Here is a 20,846-nt window from a genome sequence, read left to right on the forward strand (position 1 = left end):
AGCTTCCCACGAGAGAGTATTTTGTTATTAACTTCAGATTTTTCCTATATTTAAGTTTAAAAAAATAAAATTAAGCAAATGGACAAATGAAGACTAAGTGCAGCCAAATAAACAGACAGAAGATCTATGAATAATATATATGGATAATGAAAGAACTGGGTATTTTTGTGACAAAAGAGTTAACTTCTACTTAGACTCATAATACTATTTGAAGCTTTTGGAAAAACACAAACACCCCTGACATATTTTACTGCAATCCATGGATGTGTCATCTATCAAGTTCCCTTCCAGCACCTATTTTGGAATTCTCTCCAAAATAAAGTGCACGGAAGTTTGTCTGGCACGCAACAATTCATGGCACAATACCAACAAAGATGTTCATTTTTAGCTGCTGCTTCTGAACTAAGAAGCAAACAAGCAGGACCAACATATGACAGAGTATATAGAAAGAAATTGTTGGTTTGGTGGGAGGGGGGGTTTTGTCAACAGATAAATTGAAAACCAAAACCCTGTTTTTAACAACATAATTTCACTACAAAAAATTGCTAGCAGGTAGGAGCGGGTGGACACGAGGAACCATCCACCTATTAGCACTGCATGGCCCCAAACCTGCTTTGGCTTATAAAAAAAAAGTTTGTATCAATTATTTGTTTTATTTTTATCCTGTCTGTGCTACCCCACTGCTAGCAGGCGCTCTTGACCACCACAGCATGTGTTTTTGGTCACCGGAGGGTGTCACACAGATTCCCAGGGTCCTTGAGATAAATCCACACCTGCAGCAAAGACCACAAGTACAGGACAAATTGGAAAACCCCAATTTCCACTTTGTCTTGTCCAGAACATAAACGTCCCTGTCTATTCCAGCCAACACAATACACACCTCCTAGCCCAGCTGCATCATTTCCAGCTTGCACTGCAAAAAAAACAAAAAAAAACACCAACAAAAAAAATCTTACCAGGACCACAGCATGCTGTGCCACAAGTTCAGAGGAGCAATCACAAAAACAATCATCACTATATGGATTTAGCCTCTGTTGCTTTGTTTCATAGAATCCCAGACTGGTTTGGGTTGGAAGGGACCTTAAAGATCATCCAGTCCCACCCCTCTGCCACAGGACACCTTCCACTAGCCCAGGTTGCCCAAAGCCCCGTCCAACCTGGCCTTGAACCCTTCCAGGGAGGGGGCAGCCACAGCTTCTCTGGGCAACCTGTGCCAGTGTCTCACCATCTTCATCATAAAAACACCCAATATAAATCTACCCAGTTTCAGTTTAAAATGGTTGTCAGTACAGGCCCTAGTAAAAACCCTCTCTCCATCCTTCTTAAAAACCCCCTTTACATATAAAAAGGCCAAAGAGAAGTTTTCCTAAAGAGAAGTTCATACAGTCCCGCATGGGAGGGCAGGATCTAAGAAAAAGCTCAGACGAGGGTTTCTCTAGCACTTAAACACAAAGGAGATCCAGTAACATCAAATATTTCTGAAGGATTCCACCTCTAACTGGAAGATTGATTTGGTTTCAGTGAGAGCACCCGGGGCAGAAGAGCAGAAGCAAATCAGTAACACAGACTGCACCTTCCCGAGGTGAGCTAGCCAAGCTCTGCATTTCGGTAAGAGCAGCTCTTGGAGCACACTCACCTCACGACTGTGGCTACCCTGGACAGTCAGTTCAAGTCCTGTGGGCAAAAAACTCCCCAGTTTGCGTCGGGCTACAAGATGCAAGCCTGAAGCAATAGCATGTTAACTTGAATTTGAGTTCTGACTTTAATAAATTAAGTTTCCCAGATACTTATGAACTTTTTAGGATAAAAGCATGATAGCAGCACATCGGATTAATCAGAACAGGAGGCAAAAGACAGGTGAGTCATCTACCAAGTATTTTTTTCAGAGGCAACAGATGCCAAATGCAGCATGGACAGTTAGTGCCCGGAAGAGCACTGCCACACGTGTACCTACCCCAGCCTTTCTTTTCTTTCCTAGAATCATCGAGGTTGGAAAAGCCCTTGAAGATCCTCCAGTCCAACCATTAACCTCACCCTGACCATTCCCAACTCCACCAGATCCCTCAGCGCTGGGTCAACCCGACTCTTCAACCCCTCCAGGGATGGGGACTCCCCCCCTGCCCTGGGCAGCCCATTCCAACGCCCAACAACCCCTTCTGCAAAGAAATCCTTCCTAAGAGCCAGTCTGACCCTGCCCTGGCGCAGCTTGAGGCCATTCCCTCCTGGCCTGCCGCTGGTTCCTTGGCTCAAGAGACTCCTCCCCCCTCTCTGCACCCTCCTTTCAGGCAGTTGCAGAGGGCCATGAGGTCTCCCCTCAGCCTCCTCTTCTCCACACTAAACCCCCCCAGTTCCCTCAGCCGCTCCCCATCACACCTGTGCTCCAGACCCTGCACCAGCTCCGTTGCCCTTCTCTGGACACGCTCGAGTCATTCAATGGCCTTTTTGGAGTGAGGGGCCCAAAACTGAACCCACTCATCGAGGGGCGGCCTCACCAGTGCCGAGTCCAGGGGTAAGATCCCTTCCCTGTCCCTGCTGGCCACGCTAGTGCTGATACAAGCCAGGATGCCATTGGCCTTCTTGGCCACCTGGGCACACTGCTGGCTCATGTTCAGCCGGCTGTCAATCAACCCCCCCAGGTCTCTCTCTGACTGGCAGCTCTCCAGCCACTCCTCCCCAAGCCTGTAGTACTGCTGTTGTGGCCTAAACATACATCCTCACTGAAGAAGCTGAGCACTGGAGTTTCTATTTCTACCAGAGACACCACCTCACTCATGCAGGAACACCCCACAAGGTTGGTTTCTGAGCCAAGACCACAGGTAAATTCACTCTGAATTTAAAAACCACCAGGTTCCTCCATTCCCACCCCAAGGCCAGGTCACCCGTTCAGCCTGTTCACCTAACATCCCACCAGCCTGGACCTTGCCCCAGTCCTGGCCAAAACCTTCATCATAACCACATCACCAGCTCCAGAAGCTTCCCACTGCAGGGCACAAGCTTGGGTTGTCTTCTCCACACCCGCACACGCCACCCTGCTCAGCCTTACCAGACAAGCTTATAAAGGAAGCATCAGATTACGTTAACTGTCAGGAAAAAGGCAAGCTGAGAACGATACCAATATATTTAACAGCCTTTCAAGGGCATAGTTTCTCTAACAAAGTCAGATTATAATCTTTCAGTGTCCAATTCTCTCCAAATCGACAGAGAAAGAAGGAAGTGGATTCACGAGATGGTTCAACCATCTTTACTCTCTCTAGCTCCTAACAACCATCCACCCAGAAGGAAAGCAAAGGCTAGCTTATGAACAGTGATATTTGAAAAATATTCTGTTAACAGGTACCATCTTTCAGGAGATTGTATCTACTAGTAAGGAAGTTCACATCCACTTGGGCTTCGAGACATCAGCCTGAAAGTAAAATCTACAGCTATGTCCGTCACCCAAAACGCTGCCAAGAGCTGCCTCCACATTTCCAGCAACTTATCTTACTTTCGAGCCCTCCATTACTCAGCAGAGAGGGGAAAAAAAATGCTTCTTACACTCATCTTTTCCCCTTCTGTTCCTCTTGGATGGCCATAGGGGAAAAAAAAAACCACACAACCAACACTTGGCTTCTCAGTGAACCTTTTATGGAAGACCTGGCAAATCTCTTAACATCACTGACAGATTTTAAGGAGGAGATTTGTTTGCTTGCTCTTGCAAGCCTGAAACTCAAAGCAAGCGTGTAGCTCAGCATCAGTCACAGCCACACACCCTGCTCTGCTCTGTCGGCATCCTCGGTCCCGACATCTGCAGAAGGTACTGCACGGGGGGCGTGCAGCCAGCTAGCAGCTTGGGAGAGACATTTGGAGCTTTATTTGTCCCAGAAAGGGAGGCAAGGAATTATTTCAATGCCGAGATGGAAAAAAATGCTCCTCTGGGACGCACATGAATCATCAGCGTGCTGGCCGAAGGAGAGGGATATAGAGGAGGGACGAGGTTTTTGCAGCTCTACCAGCACCCTCACCCTCTTGGCATGAAGAGCAAAGCACAGCATCTCCAAAATGAGCAGCCAGCAACTGTGGGGACACCTGAGCTCGAGGAGGCTTTGGTCCCCCACGTGTCACAGAATCATCGAGGTTGGAAAAGACCTTGAAGATCATCTAGTCCAACCATGAACCTCACACTGACCGTTCTCAACTCCACCAGATCCCTCAGCGCTGGGTCAACCCGACTCTTCAACCCCTCCAGGGATGGGGACTCCCCCCCTGCCCTGGGCAGCCCATTCCAACGCCCAACAACCCCTTCTGCAAAGAAATCCTTCCTAAGAGCCCGTCTGACCCTGCCCTGGCGCAGCTTGAGGCCATTCCCCCTTGTCCTGCCGCTGGTTCCTTGGCTCAAGAGACTCATCCCCCCTCTCTGCACCCTCCTTTCAGGGAGTTGCAGAGGGCCATGAGGTCTCCCCTCAGCCTCCTCTTCTCCACACTAAACCCCCCCAGTTCCCTCAGCCGCTCCCCATCACACCTGTGCTCCAGACCCTGCACCAGCTCCGTTGCCCTTCTCTGGACACGCTCGAGTCATTCAATGGCCTTTTTGGAGTGAGGGGCCCAAAACTGAACCCAGGGATCGAGGGGCGGCCTCACCAGTACCAAGCACAGGGGTCAGATCCCTTCCCTGTCCCTGCTGGCCACACTAGTGCTGATACAAGTTCTGGATTTTCAAGAACACAAGAAACTTTCGTTCACTGGGACAGCAGCTGATGAGGAGTTCTGGACACCCAAGCCACAGCTCATCACACAACTGTTGAGCTAAATCCTCATCTATTAATACGCCCAAGGGCAGATCCTCAGGCTTCCTCCTCACCCAGCCAGGGCGTGCAAGGACATGTGTGCTCACAACACTGCTATCTATTGTGTAGGACGTGTCACCACACCCAGAGCGGGCAACACAAAGTGAAATCAGCTCTGTGACAACCCTGCTCCCACACAAGGACATCGGGCAGACAGGTCAGGTCGCTCTCCGGAGCGCCATTAAAAGCCTCTCCCCAGGCACAGGGTGCCCGAACTTTATGTGCTCCGGTCGCACCAGTGACAACATTGGGCACATTCACAACCCACTGGATGTTCAGGCCAGAAGCAAATTACTGAAAAACAGGTCAGATAACAGGTTGCTAAACAAGAGTCTAATGCACCACAGGGATATCAGAAAAAAAAAAAGTCACCTTTGCAGATTTGAACCTTTCCATCACTGCTGCCTGCAGTTTAAAATCCCAAAGGCACCAGTGCACCCCAAAAGCAGGATTATGACTAGCCTCATCCTCAGTTTTCTTAATAGCTATGGCTGAGAAGCAGCAGAAACGGAGGATTTACTCACCTGCTGTTCTGCCCCAGCTAATGCTGCTCAGCTCCTTTGTGTTTAAGTGACTGAAAGGGCACAAATCCGTGTGTGTGTGTGTGTGTGTCTGCCTGAGCAAATTGCCAGCCCTAAGGCCAACCCAGCAGGAGAGCTAATTATCCGTACACTGATTTTCCAAACCAAAATGGATTTGGAAGCGGAGAGAGGAAGTTCCAGCAGACAGGCACACCAAGCATCCTCACAAGACAGACAGCACCTGGAAAACAGGCTGGGTATTACAAAGAAACAATTCTCTACAACAACCTAAAACTGCGTCTAGAGATTTTATGAAAGGATGTTACTTCCTAAGGTACAGCCACAGGAAATCAAGAAGCCTGGACTCTTTATTTTCAGATTTTTCAAGAAACTGTGGCACTTAACCTCTGGCATGGGAGGTGGAACCCTCTCGACAAGGACAGCGTCTGTCAGAACGGTTAACCCAGCCCACAGCCAAAGGCTGACAAAGGACGGCAGCTAAAGCCGGGCTGAAGGAACCACTCTGGTGGCTCCTCAAACCCAGGGAGAGTGGGACAAACCCTCCCCATAAGCTTGGACACGTGCTTACTGGAAACACCACGAGTGTCACACACACGAGGCAGCTGACCTGCACAAGTAGAGTAAGCCAAGCTTCAGCAGGAAGATAGAGACATACTGATCCCTCTAAAACTACCATACTAAATTTATGATGGGCAGAGGACTGTGCTGCATAGCACCACCTCCTGAAAGGCCATCACGGCCAGCCCGGCTGTTGCTTTTAGACCAAGGGAAGCAAAGTCAAGCGCTCTGTTGATTCACAGGGAAGGGATTTCCAGAAGCCACCTCCTCCACTGCAGTCCCCACCGCAAGGTCAACCTTCCCTAAAGCCACTACTGACAGACATATGCCTACCCTACTTTTCAAACCCTTCACACAAGATGCTCTGTAGGCAAATGAGGGAGCTACGCCAAGATTAAGATTTTAGGTTTTGTTAGCAGGGAGTTAGGACAGCCTACAGAAGAAAGCACTTGTGCTCCAACCCTTTGAAGTGTTCCAAAATAATGATGGGCTCTCTGTTAAAACACTCAAACCAAACACCTTTGTGGGAGCAGGAAGAGAGAAAACTGTTACTGTCGCACATCACTACAAAGAAGAAATACAGCATGCTTCTTCATTTCTTCCCTACCCAAAAAGGAAATTAAAAAGGAACAACTAGAAGTATTAAATGCTTGTGGGTGGCAATGAAACTGCTTAAAAGACATATTTATGTGCTCTAAGGCAGCAATATACTAACTATGAAAAAAGGCTTTAAACATTCATGCACACACACACACCCCTCAGCCATCATGGTTAAACAGCAGTAGAGGAGACTTTCAAGGAATAAAAGAAAAAATTTTCAACTCCAGAAAACTAAAGAGCACAAATTTGAGTACGCTAAGTGCACGTGCAAAATCATGCAAAAAAGATGTGAAAAGCTGATTAGTTAATACATGAAAAACTAGTTGCTTCTTCGAACATCAGGAGCAGGAAAGCTGCCAGAGCAAGCAAGGGAGTGGGAGCTTTTTCAGGAAAAGTCTTCTACCGTGGAATGGCTGGAAGAATGGTTTGCTGCATCCCACGGATGGGTCTAAGGAGTTTCTACCCCAAAAACTCTCTCGCTGCTGAGGACTGAGAAATTAATAGAAGAGGCTTAGAGCAGCTCAGTAAAATGAACAGATGTGTTTGCTCCACACCACCAAAGATGCGTTACCTAAAACCGCCAGGCCACGACTATCGCTGATACTGTGGTTACCATGCAAGAAGTGGAAGATGGAAAACACGATACCAATTTCTTTAGTGGCTTCTGCAGAGCGTGAAGAATCCTGCAAGCTACAGAACACTAAACGTGACTGGGCAAAATATAAGTCTTTTTTATGAAACAGTTAGCAAACATGTAAAAAGTACAATACAGAGAAGGAGACAACAGCTTCTTTGGGTGGCTTTCACACATCTTCTTCACTAGCACTCTTTGAAAGAGGCAGACTTGTTAACAAGGGGGATCTGGTCAACCTAACACACTTGAATGTTAAAAGCACTGTGAAAATTCAAAGGGAAAAATAGATGGTTGATGTCCCCCTAGTTCAATGTTTCACAGTGGTTTGGAGAAGAGGATGAACATCAAGATGACATTTTGCAGAGGACACAGAACTATTCAGTTGAATTAACTCTAAAACAAAAAGCTGCAAAGGATCTTCCAACACTGAGTATCAGGTGACAAAATGACAAATAAAAGCTCAGTGTCAGCAGTGTAAAGCAGGACACTTGCAGGGGAGGAACAGGGGACAAACCCTTCATAATACACCAACAGTGAGGGGCTCCAAATGAACTACTACCACTGAGGAGGAGAGACGCCAGCCGGATTGTGGCTATACTGTCAGAAGTGTTGGCTCAGACCACAGAGACTGCAAGAAAAAAAAAAAAAAAAAGAGAAAGCAAAGCAGAAAACATCACTGCGCCACTTAACACATCTCAAGACGTGAATCTGCATCTTGATCGCTTTGTGCAGCTCTGATCTTTCCAGCGTCATTGCAGAAAGGTGATAGTTGCATGAGAAAAGATACCAAGAAAAGCAACAGGGATAATGAGCAATTCAAAACAGCTTTACCAGGAGAATAGAATGAATTGATTAAGAACCTTCAGCTCGGAAGGAAAAAAAAAAATTATGACTGACTTCCTATTTTTTGTAATCCTTTGAGGCAGCCTAGACCTTGTCCTAGCGAAAAAAAAAAATTTTAAACCCTAAAGGAATACACAATGCACAATTAAACTACAGAACTCATCACTGTAAAATGTTTCAACACGAGAGCACTAGCAGGCTAAAATGTTGACAAGACAGTTGCGGAGAAAAGATCCATGGGAAGCACCTGAACAGAGAAACGCTGGTACAAACTGTGCCGAAAGTCTCCAAAGTGCAGACTGCAAGAGACTAGAACCATGTGTCTGCATTTGCATCTCACAAGCACCCACTCCTCACTACCCTCAGAGACCGGACAATGAAGAAAAGCTTTTGATGCAACCAGTATGAACACTTGCGTGATTTTCTCAAATATGAGAAAGCACTTCCTTGCATCTGTCCGAAATCCCCGCTGCTGCAATTGTAGTCCAGATCCCAGCCTGCGCACAGTCATGAAAGAAGAGCTTTTCTTCATCTTCTCAACAGCCTGTTCTGCATCTCAAGACGAATTGTGTGCCTGTCTTGTCTCCTCTAGATTAAGCAATCCCAGTCATTTCAGTTTTTTCTCAAAGGTTGTGTTTGCTCTCCTTTGGGAAAAAAGATTCAGAACGTCAGTATTATTAGGCTTCTGCAGCCATGGACTAAATGGCCATTTTATTTATTTATTTTTTAGAAAAAGACAAAAATCCTTCAACCCACTAAAAGCATAATCAGAAAGAGAAAGGACAGTCTAGGTAGACTTAAATGCCACAGGACTCTGCCTAAAGAGGGGCAATCAACCGAGTCCCCAAGCTACTACTTTTCTGCAATCCTCTACAGGCAGGACAGCACAGAGCTCCAAAGATGAGCTCAGCTGCCAGCTCGAGATGAAATACTGCCAAGTCATACGCAGTGACAACTCCAGAAGACACCAAGACAAATTAGTACAGCAGCCTCTCCCTAAAATTCAAGGGATATATCCCCTTTTAGCTTACTACCTCACAACACTGCTGTCACATACTGCTATCGCAGGGTAAGCAGGAAACTAAATCCAGAGAGCTGAGAGCCCAGGCACACGACCACATCCCACAGAATAGGAACAGGCATTTGATAATCTGTCCTTTGACAGAGATTCATTAAATTCCAGAAAGAAATGTACTTCTGTGAGGAAAAAACAAGAAAATAGAAGGTATAAATAATTGAGCAGTACATTCTTGCAAGCTGTTTCCGTCAGGCTGCATTTCAGGGTGCAGACTGAAATAAAAAGGATTATATGAATCATAAGGATTCACCATCTCAAAGTTGTTTGCAGAACCTTAGCATGGCAAATGAGAAAGCATCCATAAAACCTGAGATAATTAAGTAAAGCATACCTTCAGGCAGAGGCTGCTGACGTTCCACACATTAAGCCAGACCAGTCTCCTGACAGACCATTAATGCTGATACCAAATTATTTCACAGGAGCAGTTGCTGATACTTTTTTCTCCACAACAGAAAACTTGGAGCTTAACAGCATCAGCCTGACCAGAAGGGAATGCTAATATAATTCAAGCAGTATTGCAATGAACTGTCTTTTAAAGACGCTTAATTATGTACATATGAACAGAGGCCCAGGCTCATTTTCAGGAGATTGCAGTTTCCCCGTCTGGGTGGCAGGAGAATGGGCTGAAAGATGCTTCAAAAGATCCTGTGAGGCTTTTATTAGCAGGCAATTTACAGTTGTTACAAGCAGCTTCCTGAGCAAGCTCTGCAGCCAGCAGTTAGTCTGGAGATGGTCTGAGCTATTTCTTCACGGCCTTGCTCTGCTGGCAGTTGGCATTTCACGAATCACCGTACGTAAAACAAGGGATGGGGCTTGTCGAGATGGGACTGGCAGAGCCAAGGCGAAGCACAGCACACGGCGCAGCTAAAGGGCACAAAGTCAGGACAACTCAGTACAGTTTTAGCTCTGTTACATGAAAGTTCTTGCAGCATTGAGCCTCAGGGGATTTTTACAGATACTGTGTGTTGTTTTCAGATGCTCTTCAATTCTTACTGTGCCTGAGACCTTGAGGAGGCACTTCTTAGCCAGTCCCAGCATGTGTAAGAGAAGGTGCACCTCATCCCAAAGCTGATCCAGGGTCTCCTCGCCCAAGGCAGGCTCGGCTGAAGGACAAACGGCAGCGATCACAGCCCCCTACCACCAGTAGAGGTGGTCCCAAGAGCAATCAGAAGGACACTAGAGCATCTTCACTCCTCCACTCCAAAATACAAATAGGGAAGCTGTTAAGCCAGACGCCTGTCATTACCCCTCGCTTCACATCTGTAACGCAGACCATTATCCTCATCTCACCCCCTGCAGCAGAGATTAGGACCAGCTTGGCCAGCCTCTGTTCTTAGCACCCAATCCAGAAGACTCAGACTGCTCCTCCTGCTCCTTACTGTGTCACGGTTTCCCCGCCCATCCGACCCACCATAAACCAGTCACACTCCCCAGTCAAGTAAACCAGTCTTCTACCAGGTGAGGGAACTGCAAGCAGCTCATGGAAGAAGGACATGTCCAAGTTCATGGACATTAGATGGCTAATAGCACAACTGGTCCCCATACCCGGTACCCTGCCACCAAATCCCTTGTGCCAGTCTAGATGCTGAGAAGCCACAAAACAAGCTCAAGATGAAGCAGGGGCAAACTGATCCACCTGGAAAAAAAGAACTTAAATAAGGTGGGAAGGGGGAGGGTTGTGTTTCAGCACCCACACGAATGCTGTGCCACACCAACACTGGGGAGGAGCAAATGAAAGATGGGGAAACTGCTTAAGCCAATACTGACCCATCAAAATACACCCCATAGCCCCAACCACGAGAAGCAACTGCACTTAACCACAGGCAGCCTGACCGAGCCCACATCAGTGCCCCTGACTACGGACTAGGAACAACACAGCAGCTTAATGTCTGGTTGGACAAACTCATTGAGCTTTTCTAAATCTAGCAAGACTCAATCTTGACTTTTGCCATCACCAAGTCCCTCACTCCCATCCCCACACAACCCTGTGCTGGAAACAGTAGTTATGCTACCACACAGCAAAACACATTGAAACAGAGCTGTATTAAAAGCAAAACATTTTTTAGCTGGGTTATTTTTCCATCCAGATCTATTTTCCAACCAGGTTTACCACAGAGTTTGTACTAATGAGGCAACTTTCAGCTAAGGAGACACTGGGGGAGCTCAGAGGGGATAAGCCAGAGCCCCAGCACTTGCTGGACCCCATCCTAAAGTTTATGTCTAAGCACAAAGCCTCAGTTTTCCAAGTTCAGCACCAGAAATTTGAATGACACAGGAACGGGGCTGTAATAGTTCCAGCTCAGCTCCTTTTGAAGCTATAGAGGAAAATAAACTGGAGAACATCCCCCTTCCAGGCAATCAGTACCAGCTCAGGAGTCAGGATCTCAGACAAGCTGCTGCTCTTTGCACCATCACGTTGCTCCAGCCTGGACCTGAGGTAGCACCGAACGCTGTCAGCACGAAGGGCTGCCACAACATCACCTCTGACTCCAAAACACATCCAGCTCAGATGCCTCAACACTATCCCCATGCAGCCAGCCCGAGGGTACCACGAAGGACCTCAGATGAGGTCCCTAGGGGAGATGAGCTTAATTACATCCATCAGTCCCAAATTAGAACATTATTTGTCAAGAATTCAAGCCAGGAGACCCAAAATCCTAAAAAAAAAAAAAAAAAAAAAATGCAGTTGAGGACCTCTGGCTCCACTGTTCAAGATGAACCTGGGCACGGGGGAGGTTGCAGGCAGGGGATGAACACAGCTCGCTGCCAGTATGGTAAAAGGGTCAGTCAGAGCAACACTAATCCCAGACACGGTCATGGAAGAGTTGCTAAAGGATTTGGGAACAGATCTTAATTACTGTCCTACTTTAATCTCAGTCAAGAGCTGCTTAGTAGAAACACTACCCTATCAAGTGCGCTTAATTTCATTCTTGGGTTAAACAACACTGTAATCTCTCCAAACACACATAATTAGCAGACAGATATGAAACTCCTATTAAAAATATCATTCTGTATAAAAGCACAGACTGGATGCTTAATTGCTGTCTGAGAAATAACATTTCTCAGTTTTCTAAAGGGGCACAGGTAAGTACTAGTCCCAATATAACTGATAAAATCTCAACCGTTAAGGAACGATTTAGAAAGTAAATATACACCTAAAAAGAAAAAAAAAAAAAAAGACTGATGATACAATTTGCAGGTGACACAAAAGCTGGCAGAATAACAAACCCTTAAACCAGGCAGCCATAGAGAACAATCACTTGGAAATCTTGATCCTTCCCAGCAACTTGCACTGCAGAACCACACGCAAAGGTACAGATGTAGCAATGAGGAGCACAACCCACAGCTACCAACAAGGGTGCTCCCAAAAAAATAACTCTGCATTCAGTAACAAATCCTGTTACAACGCTGGGGAAAAGAGAGCTTCTCCAATCTCTCAGTGTGCAAGCAGGAGACTACTACAGTATCAGTGTAATTTTATCTGCCTCTACAGCGGTGAGGAGACAGCAGGAATACTGTAACTACATCTGTGTGGCCAGACGGGGCTTTTTTAATTTATCAAATGCTGTTTAAAAATCCTTCACCGATTTCAAAAAGCTGCAAATGCAGCTTGAGAGCAGGAAAAGGGGGTTTGAGAGTGACAGACTTGCAGAGCTCCAGCTGTGTAACCAAAAAGAAGTGACTTGAAAATACAAGCCTGTATTTTAACCGTGAGAAGACACCAGGTGTTAAAGGACACTGCAGAGGAGCACGGGAAAGGACAGCAAAACATCCGCAGGCTGAAACCAAGAACTTTTTTTAATGATTAGCAATTCAGATAATCACACGGGCTCATCCTCAGATGACAGGCTGAGCACAGGGAAAAGTGGGTGAAGTTATACAGCCCACATTTACGGGGTGTCACACAAGATAATCTCACCGTTTTTCCTGCCTTTATTCCGCACCAGTTTGAGTCAATCATTTATAATCTAGGAGTACAGCACAGGACATTTTCTACAGAGAGCTAGGGAGAAGTTAAAGGGAGAAAATAAGTGAATCACAGAAGAAAGTAAGACAAAGAAAGCATCAGCCATGCAACAAAGTAATCTCTGTATATCAAAAGTGAGATATTTCAGACATGCTCAGCAAATGCTGTATGAGCTTGCAGAGCGTGCTGCTCAAAGAGTAACTTTGCTCAAAGAGTAACTTTGAGTAGAAACACCAGAAACAGTGTCTGCGGTGAGAATATTTCGGTCCACCGCCAGCTTCCCATCACTAAAAAAAAAAAATGAGCTGAAGTGGACAGAAAGTTCAAAGAGCAACAAACTTGATAGGTTAATTGAGTGTAATAAAAATCAGAGCACATGGGCGTCACAGCTTAGCCAAGAGGTGGTTTTCAGCAAGAAGGAGTTTCTTCTCCCCTAGAAGGTTACCTGATCCTGCAGAACTAAGTGATTCTTAGAAACCTAGATATGGAGAGGAGATCCAAAAATACCCTGCAAAATCAAGAAGCATAACACAAGAAAAAAAAAAAAAGAGGAATTAGAACAGCAGAAGGAAGTGGAATTGGGAGCAATGGATATAATTAGTAGAGGTTGAATAGCAGGAAAGACATCCTGAAGTGGATTATTTTGATTCCAGGAGCACTCCAGACTCAAGGGGATCCCCACAAAGACTCACTGAACTCGCTCGGTGTTCTCCTTCAAACACAATGACATTCACCGCCAGGTATTAAAAAAAAAAAAAAAAGGAGAGAAAAGAGACCTCGATGGCATTGGAGCCACCGGCGTAGCAAGACATGAGACTGGCACAGCTCATCACACAGACCGAGGCTGTTGCAACACTTCCTCACACGCCCTCATCTCCCATTTTATATTTAGAGTGAAATTCCTCTCCTTGAAGAGGGGCAGGCTTCACCCCACATCTGCACAACGCCCAGCACAATGGAGTCCCGGCCCATGCCACTGTCTCCCAGAATCACAGCGAGAACAGACCAGAAAAATAAGGCTGGAAGGGACTTCAAGAAGGCATCTCGTCCTTCCCCTGCCCCAGGGCAAGAATTACTACACTTGCTATTTTTCCGCTCTCCCTGATGGGTGGGACACAAACCCACCCAGACAGATTAATTAGTTGGACCTTAAATTTAACTTCTTAACCCCTCCGTCACCCTCCGATAGCAGCAAGTCAGCCCTGAGCGCTACACCAGGACAACGCAGAGCGGCTGCAGTCAGAGTATCTCACTCTGCCAAGGCAGAAACTGATAAAAGCACAATTCTGCAAACAAGCTCCCGCTGGCAGCAGGGGCCCAGCAGTCCAGACTATTTCTGAACTGCGCTTTGGGACTGCTGTTCCTAGAAGGGAAGCCAGTCTGGCTCCTGAAGACACATTTCTTCCATGATGCCTACAAGAAGTGAGTCACCTTTTTTTAAAAGTTTCCATCATCCTCTTTTCCGGACTCTTCAGCACATCATGTTTACCCTGAGCCAGTCTAGTTTCAACTCTAAAAATCCTTGGGGCAGGTACTGCTTATGCTTCTATCATTAATAATACTCACTGTACTCCAGCAGTTCATGCTAACGAAGCACAAACCTTTCTTTGCCCCAGATACTTATTAGTGTTCCTTCTGTGGGTATGCAAAAACAGACATTAAGCCCAACTCCTCATCTAACCTTAATACTAAGAAACAAGATCAACTGCACTTAGTTCTATGACATGGAAAAAAAAAAAAAAAAACACAACACCCACACTCTTCATTCTGGCAGTTCCCAGACATTCAAACCAGTTTTTTCAGTTTTGTTAATAAATCTAATTCTCAGCATCTCCTACCATTCAGTTTATTTTTAAAGGTTTCACAGAAAAACTTCAGAAAGAAAACTGCAACAAGTCAAAAAAAAAATGAACAAATGGGCAACCCTATAGCAAGATAAAGCCAGTGCTCTACTGCTCCATGAACGAAAAGCTTTCCCACTTTAATTTTGTGCCCGCGCTGCAGTATCACTGCAAGTCAAACAGCTTAAACTCATTTATTTTTAAACACAGCCGCACGAGTCATTTAAAACCATGAGTCTGTAAAACTTAAATATCCAAAAGAAATGAAGGGCTGTTGTGGAGGGGGTGGGACAGGAGGCTCCAGTCCTGTTTATACCCAAACACTCCCACCTGGCACCGTGATTTCCAGTTCAGCAGCTCTGGGGCTGATGCAGTGCACCTGGAAGAGGAAGGTTGAACCAACTGCACTGCCCTGTGAAAGGGCACTGTGCTCCCCTCGCCACAAAAAGCAACAAAGCTTAGTCCTGAATTTAAGTTTGTGATAATGTAGCTACCTAGATTTTGAAGCCCGGCATTTCTGGGAACACACCTCTATCTTGCCCCACCTTTCAGCCTGTTCAATTTGGTTACAACGAGCTGTAAGTATCCTCTCCCCCTTTGCACCATCGACCTTCCGGAGGATAACACACACAATTGTGCTCAGCACTGGGAGTAACACGCTTTGATTTTGATACAAAGTTCTTTGGAGAAGTTCTGTTTTACTTTAAAGCGGGGGAAGGAGGGATGAGGTGTCTCAGTTTGCCAAATCCATTACATGGCTTCTACCAGGACAGTGACACTAACACTACATGGTCTGGCTAGCAAGAACGGGTCTTAGATGTGCATAATCTATCTAAAATACCGTGTTTTAAAAAAAAAAAAAAAAATCAGGTGATTTCTCATGAGACACAGGCTTCAGTTAAAGAGTGAGCTACCGCACCTTTCAGAATAACAACGCAGCAGAAGCCACTGCTGCAAAATCCTAACCAGCATCACAAATACCAAAAAGGCTGAAATGCCAGACCCAGACTCGTGGAAAGGAGCAGAAGGAAAAGGAAAAACGAAGGGGCAGCGGTCCTGGGCAGGCAGCTATACCCATCTGCGCTCCTCGGGCAGGAGGAGAGCTCAGCAGTTAACACAGATGAAGCAACGGGTTCTCCCAGCTGAAGGATACTGCAAGAACCGCTGGGGAAAGATGCTTAATAGGAGAACAAAGGCTCCATTAAGCAAACGGAGGCATTAACTCATATCATCATCAGGATGGTAATTGTACCCATACCCACGGCTTCACAATTAGCCATGGTTTTTGAGAAACGGGACACAAATCGGCAAAAAAGGGCGAGCGACGGTTTACAAGAATAACTTTGACAGATTCCTTGCTAAAGGCAGGAAAATGCCCTCCCTTCCCAGAGCGGGCTGCGGGCACCCCGAGAGCTCCCGGAGGGGCCGGGGGGGGCGCAGGCCCCGAGCGGGGGTCGAGGCCGGCGGGGCAGAACCCGCCGCAGCAGCCGACCCCGCAGCCGGGCGGGAGAAGCTGCTCCACGACCCCGGCTCGGGGCCAAGGGCCGGGCACAGGCCGAGCCTCGTCCCTCACAGCGCCTCCAGCTCCCGGGCAGCCCGGCCCGGCGGGGCAGGGGGAGGCGAGGGGGCTACAGGCACTTCTCCGAGGCGACTATTAAAAACCAATTCCCCTTAACGTTTCCTCATTTCTTCAAAGTTTCTGGGGAGCGCGGCGGCGAGGCGAGGCGAAGCCCGCCCGAGCCCCCCCCGCCCCGGCTGGCCGCCCCCCCCCCGCCCCGGGTCCCACCGCCCCGCCCCGGCCGCACCTGAGCGTGGGGCCGATACAGGCCGTGTCGGTGCTCTCGATCTCCCGCAGGATCCGCTCATGCTCCGCCGCCGTCTCCAGGCTCTCCAGCTCCGCCATCTTCCCCCGCTCCATGGGGCTGCAGCCGAACCCACCTGCCCGGCCCGGCCCGGCCCGGCCCGGCCCGGCCCGGCACCTCCCCGCCCCGGGCAGCACCAGCGCCGGGGCCGCCCGCTCCCGCTCGGCCCGGCCCGGCCCGGCCCCGCCGCGCCCGGCACGCCGGGAAATGTAGTGCGGGCGGGGGGGGGGGGGGGGCTCGGCCGCGGCCTGCGCCGGCGCTGCGACACGCCTGGCGGCCGAGGGGGCGGGGAGCGGCCTCCCCCGGCGGGGAGCAGCCCCTTCCCCCGAGGTCCCGGTCACCGGCCCCGTTGCCGCGGGAGGGGAGCTCCGGGGTGGGGGGCGGCGGCGGTCGGTCCCCGCTGCCCCCCGAAGGGAGGTGTCCGCCATGGCAGCGGGTGCCGACTTCCCGCCGAGGGGACACAGCCCCGTGGCTTCGACACTGCCCTGAGGGGACACAGCCCCATGGCGGGATGCCCCGTGTCGGCTTCTGTGAGGGGACACGGCCCCGTGGTCATGACACCCACCGTGAGGGGACACAGCCACCATAGCACGGACCCTGTGTCCTCTCCCCTGAGGGGACGCAGCCCCATGGCAGGATCCCCATGTCCTCCTCTGAGGGGATGCAGCCCCCATGGTCACAACACCCACCATGAGGGGATACAGCCACCATGGCAGAGACCCCATTTTCTCTCCCCTGAGGGGATGCAGCCCCATGGCAGGATCCCCATGTCCTCCTCTGAGGGGACACAGCCCCATGGCTTCGACACCACCCTGAGGAGACACAGCCCTATGGTCACAGCACCCACCATGAGGGGACACAGTCACCATGGTAGTGACACTCACCATGAGGTGACACAGCCATCATAGCAGGGAGCCCGTGTCCTGTCCCCTGAGGGGACGCAGCCCTATGGCAGGGACTCCATGTCATCCCCCCTGAGGGGACACAACCCCATGGCCATGACACCCACCATGAGGGGACACAGCCACCATGCCAAGGACCCCATGTTCTCCCCTTGAAGGGACACAGCCCCATGGTCGTGACACTGTTGTCACCGGCCATGAGAGGAGGTCCCAGCAGGAATGAACCTGTGTCACTGCCCTGAGCGGAGCCATCCCCTTCCCCACGAGGGATGAACCTCCTCTTCACCAGCCCCATCCTGTCTTTCTGCCCCATAAACGATGTCCCCCCCACCCTGACAAGGTGTCATTGACTGTGGTCCCAAAGAAAGCTCCCCGCTGACACCGAACCGCCTTTCAGCTTGATCCTAGAATGTCCCACGAGCTGACGAGCTGCAGTGCATCCCCCCCTAGCTGAGCAACCCAAGAGGCATCTTCACCCAAGGACACGGTGGAGCTTCCTCTGAAAAACACCACCGGTCCCCAGAAACATCCTTGGATATCAAGGTCTCCTCGAGGTTTAACACTGCGGCTCCTGGGGCTGCTCCCTCCTTTGGAAGCAGTTGGTTATTATTGTTATTATTTTGTGTTGTGAAAACAAGGCTGGAAGGGTCCCGTTCCCAGCCATGCGTTATCAGGTGCAGCGGAGCCGTCCTTGCACGGAGATCCCACGCTCTGCCAGAGGCACAGTGGGGATGCAGAGCAGGACCGAGACCAGGCTATGCAAACCACCGAACGTTTCTGCATTTGCTTTTGTCGTTTCATCTTCTGAGATATAAATAAACTACACTAATTGTACGAGCACGCCTCTGGCTTCCCTCAGCGCTGCTTGCTAAGGTTCAAGCTGCCAGTCTGAATATCCCTGTATCATCACTTAATTAAATGAGAAAGGGATAAAAGAACTTTCCAAAACGTGATGCACCATGACTGGAACAATGCAGGAGGGGCAAGGAGAGCTTGGCAAAAACTTCATTAGTTCACGTGAAGTTCACCAGCTCTTGCACATCGTGCCTACGGTTGCCAAACACGGTGTCGTGCCAGACCAGATGGATGTCGCTTCGGATGTGTTAACACCAGCGAGAAAATCTGTCCTCCGATGGCAGTCACCATGGAGATCTGGTAGAAGCTTTCTGAGGACCAAGAAGCAAAGAGACACGTCAGCGGTGGAAGGAAAGCGGATAAAAATAGCTGGGTGATTTCTGAGCCCAGCAGCCTGGCGCTGCCTTCCCCCGGGGCTGGGTCGGGAGCTGTATCGGCGGGAAGCGCTGTGCATTTTGTGCCTCTTTCCAACCGGCTGCTCTGCCTCGGCCGGCGCTGCAGGCGAGCTGGGGCATCCGTGGCAGGAGGCTGGTGCTTCCAGCACCGCAGTTTACGTGGACAATCCCACGCAGCAAAACCCCGTGACAGCTGCTGCAAGGAGCAGATCATTTGTGACTTGAAACTGCTCTGGACTTCAGACTATCGAGATGAGCCACCTGTGGCTACGGGAAATACATACCCAGCTCCATCTACTGCCATTAGCGGCTAAGAAGATTACTGTTTTTGTTCAAATTAGTAGGGGCTTGTGCTGTTGGGGACTGAGCCAATATTCCTGACGTCAGTGCTAACTATCACGTTGTCTTCACTGAGCTTTAGAAACAAGATCGAACGCCAGCGGTCGAGGAGCGAGTGGCTGGCAACAATCCTTAATGGTTTTAATTACAGGATGAGAACCGCTACAAATGACACCGACGCCAGGTTCAATCCTGACTGCTCAGTTAGGCAATGGTGTTATCACAAATAAGGCTCTCAGAAACAGGGTCTAGCTTTCTCTGGTATGAGGACATTGCTTGGTCCACCAGACTACAGTACAAGGAGGTTGAGCGCAGAGATGGGAACCTAGAATAAATCCTGTGAGGAGCGATGGAAGGAGCTGGGACTGTTCAGTGTGAGGAGGAGAAGGTGAGGGGAGACCTCATCACTCTACAGCTCCCTGAAAGGACGTTGTAGAGAGGTTGGTGCTGGTCTCTTCTCACAGGTGATTAGTGACAGAACAAGAGGGAACGGCTTTAAACTGCAACAGGGGAGGGTCAGACTGGACATGAGGAAAAAATGTTTCCCAGCAAGAGTGGTCAGAGAGTGGAATAGGCTGCCCAGGGAGGGGTGGAGTCCCCATCCCTGGGTGTGTTTAAGGGCCGTTTGGATGAGCTGTGGGGGGATGTGGGGTAGGGGAGAACTTTGTAGAGTCAGGCTGAGGGTTGGACTCGATGATCCCGAGGGGCTTTTCCAACCTGAAGGATTCTGGGATTCTGTGAACTCAATTAGTCATCAAACTCCAGTGTTGACTTTAGTCTTATTTTGTCTCACTGTCCTGCACCAACAGAAAGAATGAGGACCACTGTTTTCAATGCCTCTTATTCAGCAAGAAGAGGAGCCCAGTGCCTGGAGCATGGTGTGACCATGGTGTGACCATGGGTGTGACACAACTAGCAAGATCACATCCTAAAAAAAGCAGAGCATTAACCTCCACAGAGCAATGTGGGAAGATGCTATGAGGCACTGTAACAGTCTGCCTAAAAAGAAATGTTTGGGTTTGACTGGAATAAAAATAAATACTTTTTTTTTTTAAATGTCCACCAAAACATCATATTTTTCTCATGGGGAGAAAAGCACCAAAAACATTTCCACAGATTCATAAATATTCATGTCAGATGGGGAGGGGGAGGGATTTTGTTAACTCATAGAAGAACCTACTAAGGAGCACCAACCATAGATTTTCCATGCACCAATTGGCTTCTAAAGCTATGGTGAAAGTTGAGCATATTTTAAAGAGGAAAACTCAGGGCTGGTTTTGATGCCATTGAAAATCTCACCCGGCCTCCCAACTTCAAATTTCAACCACAGATCTCTTTTCACCCTTGCCCAGTAGAGTCAAAGTAACTGCTGTTACCAAGTCTTTGGTGTTCACCTATGGTGCTGAGGTCTGGGATCAACCAACCTCTTCTTTGATCAGCTGAACAGATTGAGTTCTTGGAGCCTTTTACTCTAAGGCACATTTTCCAGTAATTTACTCATTTATGCAGTTTTTGCAAAAATCACCATATTTCAAGATTTTCCTTAGTCTGTGGGTGCCAGAAGTGGACAGAGCAGTGGCTCTGGTAACAAGCACAAAGAGAATATA

The 20,846-nt window shown here is 48.5% G+C and overlaps 1 protein-coding gene across 6 annotated transcripts in view; it reads right to left on the minus strand.

Annotated features, from left to right (window-relative positions):
* The window catches only part of EXOC6B (exocyst complex component 6B), a 353,544-nt gene extending 336,697 nt beyond the window's left edge, over window positions 1–16,847 (minus strand). For all 6 annotated transcript variants that reach the window (XM_074865395.1, XM_074865396.1, XM_074865391.1 and 3 more), the window contains exon 1: window positions 16,692–16,847. In XM_074865395.1, coding sequence (XP_074721496.1) covers window positions 16,692–16,804 — 113 coding nt within the window. In that variant the 5' untranslated portion in view covers window positions 16,805–16,847. The remainder of the gene's footprint in view (window positions 1–16,691) is intronic.
* Between the last annotated feature and the right edge of the window lie 3,999 nt (window positions 16,848–20,846).

Source organism: Strix uralensis, chromosome 4, assembly GCF_047716275.1.
Source record: "Strix uralensis isolate ZFMK-TIS-50842 chromosome 4, bStrUra1, whole genome shotgun sequence".
Lineage (NCBI taxonomy): Eukaryota > Metazoa > Chordata > Aves > Strigiformes > Strigidae > Strix > Strix uralensis.